The sequence below is a fragment of the Triplophysa rosa genome, linkage group LG25 (assembly GCF_024868665.1).
Source record: "Triplophysa rosa linkage group LG25, Trosa_1v2, whole genome shotgun sequence".
NCBI classification, from domain to species: domain Eukaryota; kingdom Metazoa; phylum Chordata; class Actinopteri; order Cypriniformes; family Nemacheilidae; genus Triplophysa; species Triplophysa rosa.
Window position 1 is genome coordinate 3,762,578 of NC_079914.1, and position 22,526 is coordinate 3,785,103.

General features: G+C 36.8%; 2 protein-coding genes across 5 annotated transcripts in view; one reads left to right on the plus strand and one right to left on the minus strand.

The window, feature by feature from the left end:
• Nucleotides 1-22,526, plus strand: part of LOC130548638 (E3 ubiquitin-protein ligase RNF123) — a 153,160-nt gene that overhangs the window by 78,901 nt on the left and 51,733 nt on the right. The gene's annotated exons all lie outside the window — the stretch shown is intronic.
• On the minus strand, nucleotides 5,780-21,206 carry amigo3 (adhesion molecule with Ig-like domain 3). 4 transcript variants are annotated; one of them, XM_057325534.1, is made up of 3 exons: nucleotides 20,406-21,206; nucleotides 18,766-20,178; nucleotides 5,780-6,436 (listed from the first exon to the last, which is right to left on the minus strand). In XM_057325534.1, exons 2-3 carry the CDS (start codon nucleotides 20,059-20,061, stop codon nucleotides 6,362-6,364), a joined length of 1,371 nt encoding a protein of 456 aa, XP_057181517.1. In that variant the 5' UTR covers nucleotides 20,062-20,178; nucleotides 20,406-21,206; the 3' UTR covers nucleotides 5,780-6,361. The 4 variants fall into 4 exon arrangements, with proteins under 4 accessions (XP_057181517.1, XP_057181516.1, XP_057181515.1 ...); XM_057325533.1 differs by having other exon boundaries at nucleotides 5,780-6,439; XM_057325532.1 differs by having other exon boundaries at nucleotides 5,781-6,436; nucleotides 18,667-20,178.

Sequence of the window (22,526 nt, forward strand, 5' to 3'; positions counted from 1 at the left end):
TCATGTTTTAAATTTAAGCACCCCCCAGCGATTGTTTTATGAAAACGACCCCATGCCGTTTTGTGCAGACAGATAAAGACGCATTTATTTTTGCATTTGTAAAAGTATTAATGGTTTAATAAATGTTTATGGATTCAAAGATATTTCAAGAGCACCTAACCCCAATCCTTACCCTAAACATAACCACTTGTCAACCATTAAACACAACACAAGTACAGTCACATGTATTTATTCCATAAAATGAACAAAACAGTATAAACGTATTACAAACAAGTCACGTTGCAAACCTTCTGAACCAAAGCCATACGATAACTTTTTACGAGGAACTCCGGGAATGGACATCAACGCATCTTTAAACAAACCGGAACATTAGAATGACGTAATAGGAGAGCCAATAGCATTTCACACTCAACGCTGACGCAATGGCGCTGTATGTCACGAGACAGACGAAAGCCAATTATATTTCACTATTAAGGCTGACGTTACTTGGCGGCAGATTTGAAAATTGTGAAGCGCAGCAGAAACCGGAAGACAGCAGATGGTGATCGCTTTCGCGTGTGTTCCTCACATAAATCAATCGTTTGACATCGCTACACTTGGAATATTTGTACTTTAAACATTTTAACTGTTTTGTATCTGTATCATGTGTTTTTTGTTATTTAATAAATAAATGTGTTACGTTGCTTGCTCAAAATGCCTGAGTAATGTAAATACTGTTATCACGACATTTTGAAATGAAAATCAAACCAAAAATTATTATTAAATTATTGCAAAATAATACCCCAAAATTTACATTTTATAATGACGGCAGGCGATAGTTTTGCGTGCTGCCGGGAGAGGCGCTGATTTAGTAAACGCTCATGTTTGTCGTAGTTGAGGAAGGGACAAACGACATACATATGTTGTATGGGTTGGAGGATATGTTGTTTTTACAGCATATGTTTTCTAAGTTAGGCCCGATTCACATTTCGCGTCTAAAACCGTTCGGAAACAGCGAGCCGCGCCTCTTTCTCTCTTCAAATGACCCGCGTCATCAGAGTGCGTGCGCGGCACTCTGAAAAGTTGAACTTTTCCATCTCAATGCGGCACCGACACGCCTAGAAAAATGTGCGCATGCCGCACCGCATGCGCGTCACGACCGTGTCGTCCCCTATTTGTACGCGCCTACCGCCGTCTACGTTTAAAATAACGAATATGCGCGCGTAAAAGACGCGAAATGTGAATCGGACCTTATGATTCTATTACAATGCCGCATAGTACAGTTTTTCCATCTCAAGTGACAACAAATTGGTAAGTTGGTTGCTTGACCATTTTTAATTTTCCTTATTTCCTTCATTTATTTTTGGTGAAACGCAATTTCAATCCGTCTGTGTAAGTACTGTTACATGGTCGGTTTTGACAATAAAGTTTACTTTGACTTTGACTTAATTTCCTTATTTGATCATTGCTTGGTTGGTTGAACAATGGTGGCTGTCTCTTTGCTGCACAAAAAATGTGTGGTTTTACAGATGTTTACAGAGCTTTTAATATCGTAGCTCAGGATGGTTCTAGCTCCTTTGTCGTTAGACAGGTGTGGTTTCTTACACCACCTTTTCCAGTAATATCTGTCAGATAGCGGTGATAGGACAATAACAATAAAGTTTGTTCTAAACTTAAGAGAGTAGTGCAGTCACAACTAATAATAACGTCCCAAAGGAACATTACTTCTAAGTTCCCCTTAATAACATTTTTCCAGCTGAAGAAATATAAAACATTAACTGACTGTGAAACTGCAGTGCATTAGCTTCAAATAAACATAACGTTATCCTCGCTAGTGTAGACTCTAATATAGTTATCTGTTTCAAACAGTCTTCAAACGCAGTATCACTGAAATGGCGAGCTGCTCCGCCAGCGTGCTATTTTCATTCTGATAACACAAGCACACGCCTCCCCAATCTCTGGTGCAAGAAAAAAATCAATTGAGATAATTTCCTTCCATTATTGTTGGCTAAAAGGCTTCAGATACAGCTGGCAGTGCTGTACTAATTAGATTGTGACATAGTGTAATTGGCTTTGGCAGCTTGAGGGGACGCAGTGGATGCAGTGAAAGGGCGGTACATATCACTCTCGGTGTCTTTTCAACACCCCTGAGCAGGTCCTGCTGATAACCGTTTGACCACAGGTTCCCATGAACCACTGTCTAATCAATCACACTCACAACAGCAGAGAAAACCATTCTGTATTTTTGGCTATGGTGGACCACGGTACTGTACTGTAGATATGGCAATACCTTGGGTATTTTTGGACATATACCATGATGGTACTACCATTGGTTTGGGCTACCTATTCCACGGTAATACCACAATTCTAAGGTCATGACAGTACTATAGTAATGCCATGCATGTACCATGGTTCATCACAAATACAGTATTGTACCTGTATTTAAGAATACAGGTAAAAACAAGGAGGCCTATGTCTTGATGTTTAATGTCTTCAGAAAATCTTCAAGAATGATTTCTCAGAAGCCAGCACGTATTTCAAAGCTGCTTTCTCCATGAGATAATACAGTCATCTGACGGCATTGAGATCACGACTCATCACGCTTGATTTATTTGAAAAGCTTTTTATGTTGATGGTTTCACACTAATACTTGAGTTCTTATTGCATTTCAAATGCACTTGGCTATTGGGCTTCATTTCAATAAATTTCAAATCCTATGACTGTGTTCATGGCTAAGCAACATACAGCACCACAGTTAATAAATATGGGCAAATATTTTCCTTTAATGTACACTATTAAAAAATAAGTTCTATGAAAGGTTTTTCAGAGCGTTGCCATAGAAGAACCATTGTTGGTTCCCCTAAGAACCATTTACGGTTTTTAAAAGACCCATTTCTTTCTTTCTTTCTTTCTTTCTTTCTTTCTTTCTTTCTTTCTTTCTTTCTTTTTTATAATCTATTCAGCCAAAAATTTATTTTAAACTTTATTTAAAAGTGTATATTGTGATTTCGATACATTTGCTATGAAATATTGCACTACAAGATGTTCTTATTTCACTTCATATTTATTTATAATGTAATTATGTGTTATAATAAATCATTGTGCCAGGATGTAAAACTCACAATTCTATACAATCCACAACAATGCGTTCACGATATGCTACTATCACAAAAAGTAAAATCCTGAAATTGAAATAATAGATTTATTTCCCAAACAGTCATTTGTTTTATTTTGTTATTTGGTAACATACAACTTGTTAAAAAATTGATTACACTGAAGGTTAAATTGAACCTTCTGTATTTAATTAATTTAATTGTGAATTCAAATGAAGAAAATAAGAAAGGTAAACACTTTAATAAATATGTAAATAATTAATCATTATTATTATTATTATAGTTGTTGTTATTGTTATTATTATTATAAATAGAAGAATAAAAAATAAAAATAAAAATATAAAATATATGTTAACTCTGGGCACATTTTGGCTGCTCGTTCTGTAAAATTGAACAAACATCATATTGTAAAAAATGCCATAGCTCTAAAATACATATTGAATTGTTAATATCGCAATATATTGTGTCACGATATCTCACTAGAAGCACACAATATGTTGCAAAGTGCATATGTTCATCAGCTAAGACATATTTTAACAAATGGCGGTAAAAACTGTAAGATAATGAGACGTGTTGTTCCAGAAACTGTCATTGGTTCTTATGCGTGAGTCTGAAATATCGACTCATGTGGAATGGGCTGCCGTCACCCGTGAGAACACCAGTAAACAGATTGATGAGAATAAACACCTTCAAGGGTTTCACTCAAACCCAAACCAAATCAATCACAAACTCTTTTCTTCCGCTCTGCATGCTAATGCCATACAAATCCTTTGAGTGCATCAATTCAAGCTTTATCAACTTGAATGACTCAAGTGTAAAATCATCGTCTTTAGTCTGCACTTTTGCTGTGTTACATCACATTGCAGCTCATGACAGAACCTGTGATGTTTTCGAGATCTTGGTTTTGTTTACACCGTAGTTCTTGACTGCCGCAGTTGTTAATGTTTACCGTGTTGGGCGGCGTTTTTTTAGATTGATCCGTATTGCAGTGATAATTCATCACTATCGATTCTTCTCACTGTCGCAAACACTTTTCTTCAGTGCTGGCTGACTGTGTGAATTGACACATCTGCAGCATCATCAACCCTTCCTGTGTCACACCCGGTGTACAGATTCAGTTTCCTTTACTGCGGCTGTCTGTTAAAGCTCCAAGCAGTCAGCTCTAGTGTTTGTCCAAGAGTTTCTTTTGCTGATTTTGTGTATTTGTTTGACTCTTGTTTTACCCACAGTCCAAAAACGTTTAGATTGGAGTCAATAAAATTGTGTGTATTGGGTGTGTTAGTGTATGGGTGTACCTTGCCTGTGGCCCAAGATGCTAGAAGAGGCTCTCATCATCCATCTGTAGAGGATAAGTGGGTTCGGAAAATTGACTCTCGGTCAAAAGTTTAGGATCACTTACTTTATTTTTTTCTACATTTTCGAATGATAGTAAACCCATCAAAACAGCTGGAATAACGATCATAACTGCTGGAATTATGTTGTGACTAAAAGCAACCTAAACTCTGTTATGTAGTCACCCTTTGTCAATTATGCGCAAAATTGTATACATGGCATTTCATCTGGCCTCTTGAGGTCTCAACATGGGAAGATTTCTAAACAGTATTGAATGAATTTCTATCTTTGCTGGACTTATTGGCTGTTTTTTGTTCATCATTTGGTCCAAGTAATCCATTTCAAAACTTTTTTATATAATAGTTCTGGTCCTTGATTCTGATCGGTTTATTCATATTTTTAGCAAATATATTTTTTACATTAGAATACATTACATTTGCTGTGTGTTCTTTTATGAAGTCTAATAAAAGCAACAAGCTTTATAAAATAAACATTTCGTTCAAGAAATTAATTGGTTGGCACAATAACTTTTTTGTCTCCAAAACTAATTTCAAACATTGAAACATACACTTTCAGATTAAAAGATTTTTAAGATCATTAGAAACATTTTTATCAAATATTCCTAGAAACCTTTAACCGGTTGTGTGTACTTGTTAGGGTTTCACACCCAAGTTTTCTTTAACTAAAGCACTAAACTCAGACCCATTTAACTCTTTTCTCGCCATTGACAAGATTTTTCATCATTTTTGACAATGCTTACCTACTTTCAACCTAAGTTTTTCTGGCTTTTCACTGTTTTCACTCTTGTACAGTAGGAGGCGCTGTTTCAAATCTTCTGAAATAGCACAGCATCTATTGATCCCAAAACCGTAAATATCTGTTTTGATCATCGTTCTGAATCCAGTGTGGGTCAAATATTTGACCAAAACACAATTTTCCCATTCTTTTTATAGATTTTTGAAGAAACCTACCCACATTCAAGATAGGATGCAAAAAAAGAGAAATGAGCGAGAATAAAATGTTTTAAAGCAGAGGCTCTGTTCTTTCTATATGTTGTTTTCTCATAGATTTTCTCAAAATGTTGGTGAGAAAAGTGAACAAAAAAATTCTGTATCTTTGCTTTCACACGGTTTTAAGGAACCCTATTGAACATCATTATATCGTAAAATGAAACTATTGATTCTCTCAGACACCTGAATTAAACTATTCTTTGATTTTTATACCTAGAGACACATCTAACAAAACGTCTTCTGTGGGCCAGTGTATTAATTTCTAAACTTCATCTGGTGAAACTATCAAATCACATTTCGGTTTATAGAAGTGGATCATTGTAAACTTATGTTGTTTTGTGTTATCCATGCCTGCCTTTTGTATCCTGAGTAAGTTCAAGGTTGCTGTTCTGTAATCTGTCTCTCTATTGAAGACAAAGTTGTTGAGTTTGTTTGTATCAAATAAAGCGTACACACAGCTGCAGTGCAGCAGTGAGTGAGTTGATTCTCTTTATTGCCTACATCATTTTTCACCTCCAAGTAACTGCCATGCCGTCCTGCCATTCCCACAATGCAGTATTACACATTTATCCCCTACAATTCCATTTAAAATGCAAGCTCTCACAGATGGAGGGATTCATATTGTCATCTACTCTACGTTTGTTTTATTCATTATTGCTTTAAACAGGAAGTATAGAAAGATAGATGTGGCATTCATAAACATTATTATTTGAACATTATCAGAACATCATCGTTGTTTCACGGAGTTGTCGGCTTATTTGTTTTTCTTGCCGATACACGCGTGCGCAGAATTTTCATGAACAGTTTTTTTTGTAAACACAGAGATTGAGAAAGAAAAGGTCTTGAGATTGGTAGCTGGTGACTTTTTTACAGGAGCCGTGCTGTAGGTTAAGGCCTGAGATGTATTCGTAGTTTTATCCGCAGAGATTATTGTGGCGATGTTTGAGTGGTCCATATGTCAGGAGCCGGCTGCTGGGTGACTGCTGGTTTGGACTGAAACATCTTCTGAGGAAAAAGAAAATCGGAAAGAAACAGAGAGAAAGAGAGAGAAAATAAGAATTGGGAAAATCCTGAATAGATTGCTTTCGCTTGATGTTGTGTTGGCATTTGATACATCCAGAAATTCAAATAAAATATTAGTCTTTAGTCAGTTTGTCTGAGTCAATATTAAAAGAAAAGTTGTCTGAAATGAAAAGTCTGGCATTTATTTGCCTTCATGTTGTTCCAAACAATTGTTCTGTTGTTCTGATGTGCGTTTATATTACACTATTTTCCATAGAATGAATCTCAATGCTCCGAAAAGGCACCACAAAAGTAGCTCACACTCCAAATATTCTATATAATATATAATAATAAATTATTTAAAAACTAGGGCTGTCGCGATTAATCACATCCAGTATAAAAGTTTGTGTTTACATAAAATGTGTCTGTGTACTGTGAATGTTAATTTTGTATTTATAAACACAAAAACATGCACATACATATATATAGGAAATATATATGTATTTAATTATATTTGCCAAAAAGTAAAATTAAATATATATATATATATAGGAAATATTTATATGTATTTAATTATATTTGCCAAAAAGTAAAATTAAATATGCACTTTCACACATTTTTATATTTTTAATTTTTCTTAAATATATGCATGTATGTGTTTATAATACAAAATTAATATGCACAGTACACAGACACATATTATGCAAACACAAACTTTTATTCTGGATGCGATTAATCGATTAATCCTTTGTCAGCCCTAAGAAACAGATCTTTTATTATTGACGGAGCTATTTCTTTAACATTAATGCAAGAGCCCACAAACCATAGGTGGCACATCTGAGCTTCATTACACTGGCATCTGTCTTACCAAGAACATTTCAACACAAAGCATCACAACCCTGTTGCTCTGTCATTCATTTGCATGTGTGTGCCCATGTGACTCGCTTTGGGATGAAGTCCAAGCGACGGAGCCTTTCTTACTCGTCTGGAACTGCGACAAGATAAACGTCATTTGAATCGTGTTGCCCAGCATGTGATTCCCAAAAGCTGAATCGAAATCTAAGGGCGAGACTGAGCTGGGAACGATTTTGTTCATAATATTACAAAAATGTGAACAGCCCCAATCACAGCCTCCGTCATAAAACAGAGACAATAGATTCATTTTAAGAGGGATATTAGACTGGAAATTAATGTCAGGGCTTCTCCAACACACAAAGTATAATCCCGTATAAACAAAATGAGTTTCATTCGTTCAGTTCTGAGCAGCCTGAGCTCAATTCAGTTTACAGCCTTGTCAACGCTGTAACAACATCACCTTCTGTCGCACATGCCACGATGCAAGTGCTAAAAAATTTACTTTTAGTTCACCTCGTAGTGCTTCAAAAAACGTTTTGGCCTGTCTGTGTGGTTATGGTGATAAGAAACGTGTGTTTTTGTACTAGACGTAGGTGCCAGCATTCTGGGATTATTATATAGAGTATATAGAGCCGCGCCGCAGGTGGCCGACATTCCCCATCTGTAATGTGCAGCCAAATGGAGATGTGGAACTGCTCCACAGTTAAAGCATTCACTTGTGAATAAAATTATTTTTTATGTTACTAACTGAAGCGTAAGAAGGAATCACAGCAAACTTCAGGCACACTTAAAGGGCTGGAACATCCAAAAAATAAACAAATTATCATCATTTATTCACCCTCATGTCATTCATAACCTGTATATTACTTTTTTCTGTGGAACACAAAAGAAGATATTTTGAGAAAAACAAAGCAATTAAACAGATTATGTAAACTTAATTTTATAAAAAAAGTTCAACTTACTTAATATATATGCAGTATTCTTCCTTTTTGAGTTAAGTATATTGATTATTTTTGAGTAACTTCAAGTTTTGAGTCGCACTCAAAAAAATGTATTTGCTCCTCGCTCAGTTTACTTAATGATGGTAATTCAACACATTTTGTCAAAACTGATTTCCAATTCCCAGCATGCTTTGCGTCAGAATGCATTGGGAAAGTAAATTTTGAAAAATGATTATTTTGTGTGTTTTTCAGTAAAGTTAAAGACAAGTTATCTTGGATATTTAGTAGCGTGTTGTTTCGCCAATGCGCAATAACTGTGCTAATGCCAGTTCTGAGATCAGTCTCTTCTTGCTCATTTTGACTTGCATAAATCAAGGTGTTTAATTTATGCATAAAAGACTAAAAAATATGTATAATAAGAGAAACTAAAAAAATACGTTTAGCTAACTTAATAATAAATCTTTGTGAACTTATTTTTGAAGTTCTGTCCTCTTAATTTCAAGAGACGGATAAATGAAAATTTTAAGTCACGCTAACTAAAAAAATTGAGAACTTTAATTTAGCAGTATTCAAAATCTGAAAGTTCTGCTTACTTAAACGAGTTGCCTTAATTTACAGTGTAGATGTACTGTATTGTTAAAAACAATTTTTTGTGATGGTTTGACCCTCTGGTGCAATATTGAATGCAATATTTGATCCAATCATGCTCTAGCAGAACATATATGTTGGGTCAACATGTTTACATGTCCAACACTAAACAAAGCAAACATCTATTGAGCTGAATGAGGCGTGTCCACCTGTTGTTGTCATACAGGGCAGGTGCCTGGGTTTCCGTCGTTTTGCATTATTGGTCCTTCATAGCAAACATTGCAGAGAACGAAGCTTAAATATACATACACAACATGCTTGTGTGCTTTTGTTGACTACACTCAATTTGAATTCTTCTCGCTTTTATTTTTTGTAATGATCAGGGCTGCGTTTCCCAAAAGCATCATAAGGCTAAGTGCATCGTAAAACCAATCATACGAATCATCTTAGACTTACGTACCGTTTCCCAAAAGCTTCGTAACTAAAGTAGCACTTGAAAATCGTCATAGATATAAAAATTAAATGACTGAACATACATTAATAAAGTAAAGAATAAAAAATATATAGTATGGGCAAGTTATTGGTTCTAACAAAGGATGCATGTTTGTTGCTGGATTGCTGTATTAAAGTTACTCCACATTTTATGCAAAGTAAAAATGTGTTTACAGTAGAAATGGTCAAAATGCTTACTTGGTGGTTGTCCCATCTACACATAGATAAAGTATTACACGTTGCACAAAAAATATGTTAAACAACATTAAACAACATTCACCTACCACATGCACATCCAGTGAAAATAATTAGCCTAAACATTTCGAAAACAAGTGCGTGCTACAAAAACGAGCCATTGTATAAGGTGGCACCTGACAAAAGGATAGCGACTTGTAAGTAGTACTTAAAGCACTGCTATGTGCAGTCGTGTTTAGTGCATTTTCGGGAAACGCACGTGAAACGATGACGAACGTTCACAAAATGGCTTGTAGAAAACGCTCTTAAGTGCTAAGATCTATCGTTATCTGGAATCGCAGCCCAGGACTGTTGGAAAATAAACCTTAGTTGTTTGTTATTAGGTGGCTTGTGTGGTGTTTATACAGACTTTTCACTATAAAGATGATGATGAAAATAACTAAAGGTTTTAAAAAGCACTCTTAATTTGGACAGTCCAAATTATAAATATATTTTATATAATTAATTATTAATAATATGATGTATTTTCAAAATAAATAAACTAATAATAATATTATTTTCTATTATGTTATATTGTTTATTATATTAATTACAACAATTACAATACAGAGGAACAATCTTTTTATTTATATTATAGTTCTTGATAGGAACAGACATTATAAATAAAGTGTTGTTTTATAAATCTATAAATCTTTCAGCATCATCTTGAAAAAAAGCAACAGTTGTCTGGAGTTTAACCCTGCAAACATCTAAATCTTTTGTCTCTCATGTGATTTATTTGCAATCTGTTTGATAGCAGTACTAATATGGTAATGGCCTTTGAACGTTACTTCAGATTTAATTGGTTGCCTGCTCTTCATAGCACACGCACCAGTAAATCATTGTAAGTTTGCCCTGGATGGCTTCATTAAATACCAGCGGAGCGGCTAAATGTCGGCTCAGAGATCTCATTAACAATGCCTGCTAATTAACTTGAGCAGACTCAAGGCTCTGGGTTCATGTCTAAACATCCTGATACTTATAAAAAATGAGTGAATTTAAAGAGTGAAAAAGTATATGCTTACAAATAAACGAGTATAACTAATAAAGGAAGTGCTATCAGCTGATGGTAATTATTCAGAAAACGGACATGTAGGCATACACGTTGTGTATGAAGGTGAAATAACGTTTCAACCTTGGAGTGTATGTTGCAGCAATGTAACACAATAGTGTATTTCCCTTAATTTTTTGGTAAAGAAAATTATTTTTAGAAATAATATGTAATCATTTCAACATAATTTACATGTACAAGTTTAAAATATTTCTGTAAAAGTCACACAAAAGTTCCTGGTAAATTCCTGGTAAAAAACTACACTACCCATAATCTAAAAATAAATCTGCCAATCAAAGAGGCTGCTGTCACCATGGAACAGCGAATCATGCAAGTCTGCTTTCCCAAAGCTTTGCAAATAATAAAATAAAGTTAGCCACCCATCACTCTAATTACTTTAAATAAAAAAGCAATTCTTTTACTTAAAAAATTTGAATGTTATAGTTTTTCAATATTTAAAATGTCATCTTAGTTTGCGATGATTCGCAACATTTAGCTTGTCCTTCTGAAACCTCGTATCTCCATATTTCGTGATTTTGATTCGTTTTTGATTAATTATTTTGATAAATAATTATTATTAGTCAACCTTTATGTTTTTCACTGGGTTTTTGAAAATATCTGACAAATAAAAAGTATTCAAAAGTGATGGTCAACTTTGCAACACCGTATTTAACTATTTAAAGGGATAGTTCACCCAAAAATAAAAACTCTGTCATCATTTTCTAACCTTCGAGTTGTTTCAAATCTGTATAAATTTCTTTGTTCTGATGAACACAGAGGAAGATATTTGCAAGAATGCTTGTAACCAAACAGTTCTTGGACCCCATTGACTACCATAGTAGGAAAAATTACTTTATATTTTTTTGTTCTGTTGAACACAAAAGAAGATATTTTGAACAATGTAGGACAGAAAACAGTTCTGGGGCACTTTTGACTTCCATTGTATTTTTCCTACTATGTTAGTCAATGGGGTCCAAGAACTGTTTGGTTACAAGCATTCATCCAAGTATCTTTCTTTGTGTTCAACCAAACAAATAAATCTTTACAGGTTTGGAACAACTAGAGAGTGAGTAATTCATGACAGAATTTTCTTGTTTGGGTGAACTATCCCTTTAACAAGTACAGTGTTTTTTTCCATTTTCTGAAAAACAGCAAATTTGGACATCTGAGGTTTTGAGAGGACAGCGATGATTTATAAGTTGAGCTATCAGGTCTATCGGGATTTTGCTGGAAATGTCAGTTGTTCATCATCACATGCAAAGATAGTACGTAAAGAGTAACTGCAGTTTTATGCTTCAAACAGCGATGGCGACAGAGTTAAAAGTTACGCATTGCGGCTTTAATAACATGATCAGCTGTTTTATATTGTATCATGTTTATGGTGTCATTTTGCAGTACACCATGGACAGAGCAGTTCATTCTCTCGTAAAAGAGCTGGTTAAATTAGTTCATGGCTGAGAATTTTTACTGTAGTGTCTATGGAGAAAATAAATGGGAATAATATTTCCGGAATGCCATTGAACTTCTGCGCTTTACTGTGGCTTTTATAGCTGAACCTAAATTCTTCTGCCATTTTCTACTGCAGTGAAGTTATTTTATGGACCTTGTATCGATCTTGATAATGTTTCTCGTGTGAGTTAGTTCTAATAATAATGTGTATTCGAGAAGGGTTGACCTGCGAGGATCTCTGTTACTTTAACCCAGTCTTTGTCGCATTTCATCTTTCCGCTTTCACCTCGTGTGGCGTGATTACATTTCACATTGGAATGGATCTAGGCCAATGCTCTAATTTCAAATCATTGATATCCAAAAACAATTTTGTAATTCACAGGTTAATCAAGACAGTATCAGAATAGGCAAAGATTTCTAACAGAAGTGATGTATAGATTTTGAATTGTTGGATTTCTAAAGTGCTGAAGTCAGAGAGCTCATACATAGTTAATAAGGACTGCCAGACATTTAATGTAAAGCTATACTTCAGAGAGTCTGTCCTCTTTGAGTATACTAGGCTAGTCTCTATGACGTTAGAACATAATGTTTGGAAAACAACCCATAATGCATCTAGAGCTGCCTGGTGCCAAATAATGTTCATTTCAACAGCTTTCAATCGAACGTTAAAGGAAAATTGAGGCATCATTTGTTATCCTCTATTGTAATAATTTTAAAGCTGCAGTCTATAAATTTTCATATCTGTCGCCATCTCTGTTTGAAAGATACAATTGCAAGTTACTTTATGTACCTATCTTTATGTTGGTTCAAGTCAAATTATGTTAAATTGACAGCTTATATATTAAATCATTATTATCAGTTTATTATCAGCTTACCATAGTGAATTGGTGTAAGGGAATTAGACTTTTTATGTACTTACTGATTTTTGTTCACACAACTCTAGTTATTACAGATCAAGCATCAAACACCATCAGAGGATTTATGTCAGATTACACACAAATCTTTCCACACATTATTTGTAGGACTTCAGTCTGATCAAGACGAACTATAAATATTCTTGATTTATTTGGACCGCTTGCTGGTAATCGAAGAACTGTGGAGTTATTTTGAATATCTTTGAAATGGGTGGACCAAAATACGATAAAAATGAATAAAGTAAATATAGTCATGACTTATTTTTACCATTTTCTTAACGTGAACAGTCTTGGCTACATTGATGTCTTGGCAGTTTTTCCAAGTTAAGTAAGCTTTTTATGTTCATCTGACATGGTTTTTAACGCAAGTGTTCATTAAATTTTTTAATGCGTTCAGGTCCGTTTAAACTGTTTGGGAATAGATTCACGCTAATGAATTACACGTTCCTCATTTACATCTTCACAGCCTGTTGGGCAAAACTGTTGGGTTTCTCCTGCTGTGCTCTAATGATAGAAATCTCGCAGAAAGGCGGAAAATGAAAGCCGATCTGATGTGCATGTGATTGCATTATGGGAGACTAAAACTGTGTGTCTCTTTATTTTCATGCTGGCTCTGCTCAAGATCTTTCCACATTTAATCGTATATTGTCTGGAATTATATTTACACAGAACAAATGTAGAAGTCTGTTCACACAGAATCCAATGTGATTAAATGAAACAGAAGTACGAAACATCCGCAAGTAGATTTTCGCACTAATGCCAAATTATTGTCACCGTCAAAAAAGAAATAAAAATAGAGATCACTAAATAAATCCATAGGCTTCGAATACTTCTCTCCCCCGCCACTCATTTGAACATTTCAAGATAATGCCTAAAAAAGTTTTTTTGTTTAAAGAACATATAGTCTGTTTTTTAAGCATGCTGCCAACAACCATTAATATTTATATGAATTGGCATTTTCTTTAAAAGTGGGAGTTACTGTACATACTTTACCAGAATTGAGTCTGTTGGGTGTTTGATAAAACAATGACTAAACCTTCAGTAAACATTATCCAGTAGCCGTTGTGGCGTCTGTGGCGCCAATGAAAAAGTTATCGCATTTTTATTAAAGATGACAAAAAGGGTCAGTTTTGATTTTGCTAACATTAAGCTCCATCTGTTATACAGCCGTGGTTAAGAGAAGATATGTTGGAATCCTTTCCAGCGTGTTTGCTTAAACAAACTCACATATTGATCTTCCTACACAGACGTCTGAAGCTCATTATAGTGTCCAAGAAGAATCTTATAGACCAGCTGTAAAGCTTAACAAATGATTAAAGGATTTCACTTTTTTGTTACATTTACCTTTTATGCCAGCTGATTTACGCAAGCTTGTTTATGGGTTAAAAAACCACATTCTTCTGCTTGTTAAAGGGTCAGATTGTGTATTCACTGCGGAATGATTGAGATCCTGTACAGTTTACTTGTGGTAAATATATTTCCACATTTTTAAAGAAATAGTTTACCCTAAAATGAACATTTTGTCATCATTTACTCACCCTCTGGTCATTTCAAACCTGTATGCCTTTCTTTTTTTTGGCAGAACACAAAAGAAGATATTTTGAAGAATGACAGTGGCGTACCCTTTCACTACTTCACAAAACCAATGCAAGTCAATGGGTACCGCTGTTGTTCGGTTAACGACATTCTTCAAAATATCTTCTTTTGTGTTCTGCAGATAAAAGTAAGCCGTACAGGTCTAAAATGATAAGCAGGTGGGTAAAAGATGACAGAATTTAAATGTTTGGGTGAACTATCCCTTAAATGGAAAACTGGTTTATGTTATTTACACAAAATTGACAAAGACACGTTAGGTAATGTGAAAAAACAGGTGAAGGTTTCGATTCCAAACAGGAAGCATTAACTTCTTAATAAGGGTTTTGTGTTGGGCTCAACATGACGTTTTGTTTTGTTTCTTTGGTTAGTGTACGTTCCAAATAAAAGTAGAAAATGCAGCGACTACCAGATGGTTATTTTTGGATTTTTTTGGATTTGGATTCAATTTATTGTCATTGCACATGTACAAGTACAAGGCAACGAAATGTGACCTCTGCATTTAACCCATCCAGAGAGTAGTGAACACACGTACCCCCAGAGCAGTGGGCAGCTATCACTACAGCGCCCGGGGAGCAAGTAGGGATAAGGTGCCTTGCTCAAGGGCACCTCAGTTGTTACCCGCCGGCCCTGGGAATCGAACCGGCAACCTTCTGGTCATGAGTCCGACTCTCTAACCATTAGGCCACAACTGCCCCCGATTAAAAATCAATATCATTTTTGTTGGATATCTAGCAAAATGAGTCATATTGTGATATATACTGGTGGCGTTATATATTACTCACACTGTAATATAAGATTTCGGTCATACCCCCTATCCCTGGCCTTGAGTTTTTTTTATCTGATAGAGAGTAAATTAAATGTTGCCGTGTTTATTATGCACACACACACACACACACACAAATATTGCATGTGTCAAAAAGCCTCTCTGACACCCAAACCTTAGGTTTTAAATAGAGCTCAGCTCAAATGATGTTTCTCTTTTTTTGTGCGTTTCGACATATTGTTGTGTGACAGTATTGATCCTTAGTGATAAATAATACAGTGATGTGTGGACCACGCACAGCTCACAGGCAGCCCCTGCACCCCACTCGACACAGTTCCCCTTTACACAGCATGAAAAGACACGTACACAGCAAAACATGCATTCAGAGCGGTGAAGATGATGAAATGTTTTTTATTTGAGCATAATAAATATTGTGCTGCATTTGAGGTAATAAATATTATCAGTGTTTGTTATAGACCCTTTTGCAAGACGTAAACAAGATTGGTCCAGCACTTACTGTTTCTGTTTTTTTTGTCTTAAAGATGTTTGATTAATATTTTAGATTTAGTTAGATTGTATTTGTTCTAGCAAGTGTTAAATAAACTAAAACAGGAAGTGATTCTGGATTAGTGTTGTTTTCGTATTGCAAATTGGTCTATAGTTCGGAGACTGGAGCAGGTCGTCTGGACAGATTTTGGGAATGTTATAGTTGCTTTGTGGGACCAGATACATTGTATGAATTTGTAAGATCTTATACATTTTATTGTGATCTGCTCTGGTGATGGTTAGATTTAGGGGAGGGGATTCATTATTGCTATTTTCTAATAATCGTAATAATGATTCACATTCAATAATGATTCACATCTTACATTTTTCATTTATCTTAAATTCATACAAATTAGCGACCGTGTAAAATAGTGATGAATTGCTGTGAGATCATGTTGTGGATTAAATTACTTTCATGAAGTTTTGAGTCATAGACTCTCATTGTCCCATTTCAAGACTATGAACCAAAATTTTTAAGGAAGAGCCAAGAGCATGGCACTATAGACGGTTTCAGTGGCAACAACATAAACTTTATGTGGCCCAAACTTAACTTCCAGTATCCGCAAAGAATCAATAACTGTTGATTAGTTTTAATTTAATTTAATTAATTGATACAATTAATATACAATACAATATTAATTATTATTTAAATATTATCTAAATTGTTATATTATAACCAAACACAGCCCAGAAGTTAACTTTGGGCCTGGCACGTGCGTCCGATAAAAACTGTCTATATGACGTTTGTGTCAGCGAGTGAGACGTTTTATTAAAATAATTGATAACTTTTTTACTGTATATGATGGGTAACAAATAACTTTAGCATTCTTGTCACATTGTAATTGTTTTATCAAACGTTTGAGTTCACTTAAAAAATTAGTAGTTCAGAACTTTGGCTCTCTTCCAGTTCTGTGTGTCAATGAGAGTGTCAGATCATGACATGATCAATCCCCACATCAACGCTACCAAACGTGACAGAAGCTGAAAGCCGTATATCATGCAGTCTAACATTAAAGGCTGTGGCCTTGGATCTCAGCAGGCTCACACCATACAAGCTGACAAAGAACATTCAGGCCAGGAAAATATGCGCAGCGCATGCACAATTTTTAGGTGAACATGTGTCCATGCTGATTAGAAGCAGTGTGATGATGATGATGATGATGTTGATCTCGTGATGATGATGATAATAGTGGTTGTGGTTTTAATGACAGTAGTGCAGCTTTATTTCATAAAGCAGATGGTGCACAAGAATTACTATGCAGTTATTCTGGGGGAGATGGGCTTCGGCTCAAGGGTAATGTACTATTGCAAAATTCACCCTGTGACTGCATGTTTTAATTTCTGGGTCACAGCATATCACCGAATCATGAGTCTGTGTAATATGAATGACTCCCTTCACTGAGCCTGAGAGGACATTAGCATCTTTGGACAAAAAGAAAGAAAACAGCTGGTTTGATGGTCTTGGATACTTTAAACTGGTCTCCCAGCATCACCATGCTGGTGTCCCCCTATTTTGACAGGCTAAACATTGCCAACTTATGTACATCAACAAACAACTTTTTAGCTTTTTTCCAGCAGGATAGAGCTGTGACATCAATGGTCAGTTATACCTTTGTATACCATTGTCAAGCTCATATAATCCTTTTTGCACACCATTGCAAATAAAAAGCCATGATATGTACAGTATGTCATGACTAATGCACGTGTGTCTGGTTGCCAGCAGCTTTCAACATTGAAAACCTTGTTAGACTTCACATGTTAGAATTCATTTGTATGTTCGAACACAGTGCTATGTGTATTTGCAAAGCAGAAACATTGGCACACGTATAGTTTGGCCAAAGCATTAATATGACTTGACAATAAAAAGGCAGACATTTACCTCTGGGGTCGAAGCAAGAGGATTTATTAAGGTGATAAAGAAGGAATTGTGAGAGGGGAGGGAGTGGTGGACAAAAGGGAAACATGGAATGCTTAGGAAAGGGGAAGAGTATTCCAGTATGTAAACAAAACTTTCACAGATTCTGTTTCACTCAAGTTATAATCCCATTAAGGTTGGGATTTGAAGTTTGTGTGATATCCGCGTCTTTTTTTGAGCACCCCCTCGCACAGTTTTTCAAACAACTTTCACTAGCTCAACTATATACGCTCTGGATCCATTTTCTCTGTGAATTTACAAGACAGGCATGGTCCCGAAACGGTTTACAACTAACAACCAAACGGTAATGAGAAACACGGGTACAATGACATAAATCTAAAAAAATCAACATTCTAGAAGTCTGTAAAAAAAAACTAGAAAATCAGTATGCACTTGTCATTCTCCTTCATATCCGTCATGCTCTTTCTAAAGTAATAACATGGCTTTTTGTGGTATTTAGTAAGATATAGGCTCTGGACAAGGCATTCATAGCTAAGGATCTATCAAGGCTCAAGCAGTGTTAAAGGGGAAGCTTTTTACCCTTTTTAGCATTTTCGTTCACCAATTCCTTCGTCTTTTACCATTGTGGCTCAGTTAAGCCTTAAAGCTGATTCACGGGAACGCTCAGCTCCATCTTTTTGCCTTTTTGTTTATTATACCTTTCTGTTTGAATGTGCTTTTTTCCTACTGTATTTGGTTCCCTGCCTTGGGCTTGCCAAGCCTCTCCCTGATCTGTCCTGAGTAGCTGTGCAGTTGCGTACTGCCACGTCGTAAGAACCGCACTCTCACTTGAGCAGGTCATCAAAATAACAGCAAGCACACTCTATGGCACAATTGTGATGTCTGAGAAGACAGAGGTGACCGAGTCAGCATCGCTCCGCGTTACCGTCAGCCTGGGGTGATCGGGGGCCAGTGCTGCCCGCGGCCTCCCGTTCTGTGTCTCCTTGATGGGTTCCAGAAAGGCCACATGCTTGTTGTTACTGACCTTGCGGCCGGGGCCCTCCGTGGTGGCAGGTGGCGTGGGAGACATGATAGACGATTGGACGCTGCATTCGTTTGCGGGACTTGGCGTTGATAGTGGGGGCTGCTTGCGGCACCAGCACCGGCAAGGCGTCAGGTAGAGGTACATAAGAACCAGAACCAGGCTGACCACGCAGCACAAGAGGGTTGTGTAGCCGGTGTTGAAAGGCTCATCCACATGATGCTTTTCAACCACTGTTATGTTCACTTCTCGAGTCTCGTTGCGTGACTCCTTATGGTTTAGAGCCATGCACAAGTACATCCCGGAGTCATTCATTTGTGCTGCCAAGATTTCCAAGGTTCCATTTGCATACATTCGCATCCTGGTGTTACCAGGGGGAGCAATGTACTCCTTCTGCGGGGACACCCACAAGAAGGTGAGATGCTTTCCCATTAATGATGTTTTACAATCCAAAAGCAACAAATCCCCAGTGTCTGCTGTCAGACTCTCTGTCTCCACGTGCGGTTTTAAAGTGCAGTTCTCAAAGTATCGCATGTGTTGGAGAAACCTCACTGAAGCGCGCGGCTCGCCGTAAAGCAAGCAGGTGTGCTCCTCTCGGAAGTCTTTCACAGAATTGAAGCCTCGCTGCTCCCAGTGTTTGAACAGGCTGTACATGGAGCAGTCACAATGGAGAGAGTTGTTGTGCAGGAACAACCCTCGCTGTATTGATTCCTGTAGACTGAAAATGTACTCCGCAGGAAGGTTGGGCATACGGTTCGAGCTTAGGTCCAGGATAATGAGGTTGGCATTTTCCTGGACTGAAAAGAAAGGGAAGTCTGTCAGCCTGTTATGGCTCAGGTAGGCCTTACGCAGGTTTGTCAAACCCTTCAGGGCGTTGCTTTCCACCCTTACTATACGGTTGTTGTATAGGAGCAACTCCCTGATTCCTACTAATTCTTGAAAGTAGTGCTCCTCTATAACATTTAACTGATTAGATGAAAGGTCCAGGTGATGTATGCTACTTGTATTCCTGAAGGTTCCTGGAGTGAGCCTGCTCAACCAATTGTGGGCTAACCGTAAGGTGTCCAGATTGGGTAGTCCAGCGAAGCTGCCATCCTCCAGCTGTTTTAAGCAGTTGTGGTTGAAGTCCAACGTGGCCACCATTACAGGCAACTCTACAGGAACATGTTCAAGGCTGAGGTTGGTGCAGCTCAGGATATCGGATGCGATCAAACAACCAGAAGGGAGGTCGGCCCTGGCCAGCTGCAATAGGAAAGAGCTCAGCATCAGGGGTGCGGCAACACCCTGAGCACACAGCATTGTGCCGTCAAGATGCTTCAGGTGTTAAACAGAGCAGCCAGAGTTTCACGGGTAGAGGTCCACGCGGTGTTTGACTTAGAGCTGGCGCCTGGGTTGAGTATTCCTATCATTAAAAATCTAACAGATTGCAAGACAAGAGAGAACAGAAAGACATCAGTTTTTGAATACAGTACTTATCTTTCATAATTGTGTTCTGTTAGCCTAAAGCATGAGAGTGCGTGTATGAGAGAGGTGTATTATTATAATTCAATCACCTCACTGTCAATTCAATCCACAGAGACATTACAGAGTGAAATTTTATACTTAGAAGTGCATAAAAGTTGCAGTGCATAAATTGCTTTTACCTTAAGATTGCCAGCAGTTTCTCCAAATAGCTTATATCTCTCGTTTGTATGGCTCCCGCTCTCAACCATTACGGCTCTTGGATTTCCAATGTTTCCCCAGATATCAGTTCATTCTTAGGTAGAGAGGAATGGAGAGCATAAGTCATTGAAAGAAAAAACGCATTTGTTTTTGCCCCATCCCCGAGGCTCATCCCAACCTTCTGTACAACATCCTTTTAACACTTGGTGTTGTTTTACAGACGTGACATTTAGGAGGAGGTTTTTCTATCGAGTTAGCTTGCTTCAGCAGGCTGGAAGATGTTTTTTGAGAAAGTCAGCATCCTGTCCGGTTTAGTAAGTATAATGTTGCCCTCGGTTGAACAGCAGGCGCACGGCGTGTCACATGGGCTCGGCTCCGCAGAAGCGCTCGCGAAACAATCAATCTGTTGTTTGCTTAATTCAAAAGATAAGTTCGTTGCTCCAGAAAGTTAAATAAATCCTTGTTTTTTTTATGTAGATTCAGCTCATTTAGTTCACATGCAAGTCACACACCACGCTTGCTGGGTAGAGCTGCTACTTTCATCCAGGTGGCTTTGAAGCTTTCGGTGTCCACGTGGCATTTGGAAAAGCTAATAAAAGATGATCGCCCGATCGAAGATAACTATCATAAAAGATTCTTCCGTGTTTCTCCCAGGTCCTGGTTACGCGTCAGTTTTTTTCTTTCTCAGCATCCTACTCTCCTTTACTCTCTTGTGTTGTAAATGTCTTTTCCTCTGTGTCTCTCTCACGCGGTGCTTGATTGTGTACAACACTCTCTCTCTCTGTCTCTCGTTCTTTCTGCACTCTATAAACACACTGGCATGGAGTTTTGGAGGAGGGGCGTTATGGAGAGGGGTTCTACAGAGCACTGATTGGTTGAAGTCGGAGATTATGAAAGGCAAGTGTTTGCCAGAGCCTCCCATGATGGTGCTGTTTTTTTTTCATTCTTCCAATTATTCATTTCCCTTCGCAGGCAGCTCTTTGGCAGGTTGTGTTTGCTCTGTTTTGCTTTTAATATTTCATTGACCCTTGTCCTTTAATGGTGATCTGAATCAGCCCTTAATTGCTTGGATAAAATACATCTTAATGTGAGAGAGTGGATTTAAAGGTGGATTTTTGCAATGTGCATATGATGTAAGTGATATCACAAAGTAGAAGCGTACTGCTGTTAGATTAATGTTTATTATTTGGGCAACTTGTGTAATTTCCATTAGCAGTACAGTCAGGTTCCAGAAGTAAAAATTTGATTCATTACTTTCACCACAGGGAATACATTTTTAACAGTGACTTATAAAAGTTTAAATACAGAATACTGTGAGCTCAGTGGGTGGTAATCAGTGCTGTATGCTTTTGTTGACTGTTTTCAAATGGAAAATGGAATCTGTTGAAGAATTATTAAAAATAAGATGCCACAATAATTATTTTTGGTTCCTCAAAAAACCCTTAGTCAAAGAATCTCAGATGAACAATTTGTTTATCTTTTTATAGTCTGAAATGGGCTATCACAGTATCAGATTTTCACTGCTCGATTACAATTTCCCAAAGCATGTACGATAACAATATTGTGATTTCTATTGATATAAAAAACAATGAATTAGTCAAATTCCTCTTTAATTTGATTTATTTTGTGTTTTCTCTTTGGTGGCCAAATAAACTAAAAATGGTAGAGGTGGAGGGGGAGAGAGTATTTGGAAGAAAGATATTTGGAAGAATGTTTGTAACCAAACAGTTATGAGGCACTATTGACTAATATAGTAGTATAGCGCCTGAGAACTGTTTGGTTACAAACATTCTTCCAAATATCTTTCTTTGTGTTCATCTGAACAGAGAAATGTGTAGATTTGGAACAACGTTAGGGTGAGTAAATGATGAAAGAATTGTCATTTTTTGGTTCAAACTATTCCTTTAAAATCACGATAATTGTCAATACTGGTATATTGTGACACTACTCTGAAAACCTTTTTGAAAGAACCTTTTATGAAATGGAAAGCTTCTGAAAGTTAAAGGAAGTTAATAGTTCTTCATTGTGCCATACGGGCCAATAAAAAATAAGAACCTTTATTTTATAGAGTGTACTTATGAGGGTGCGGAGAAAGATCCTAC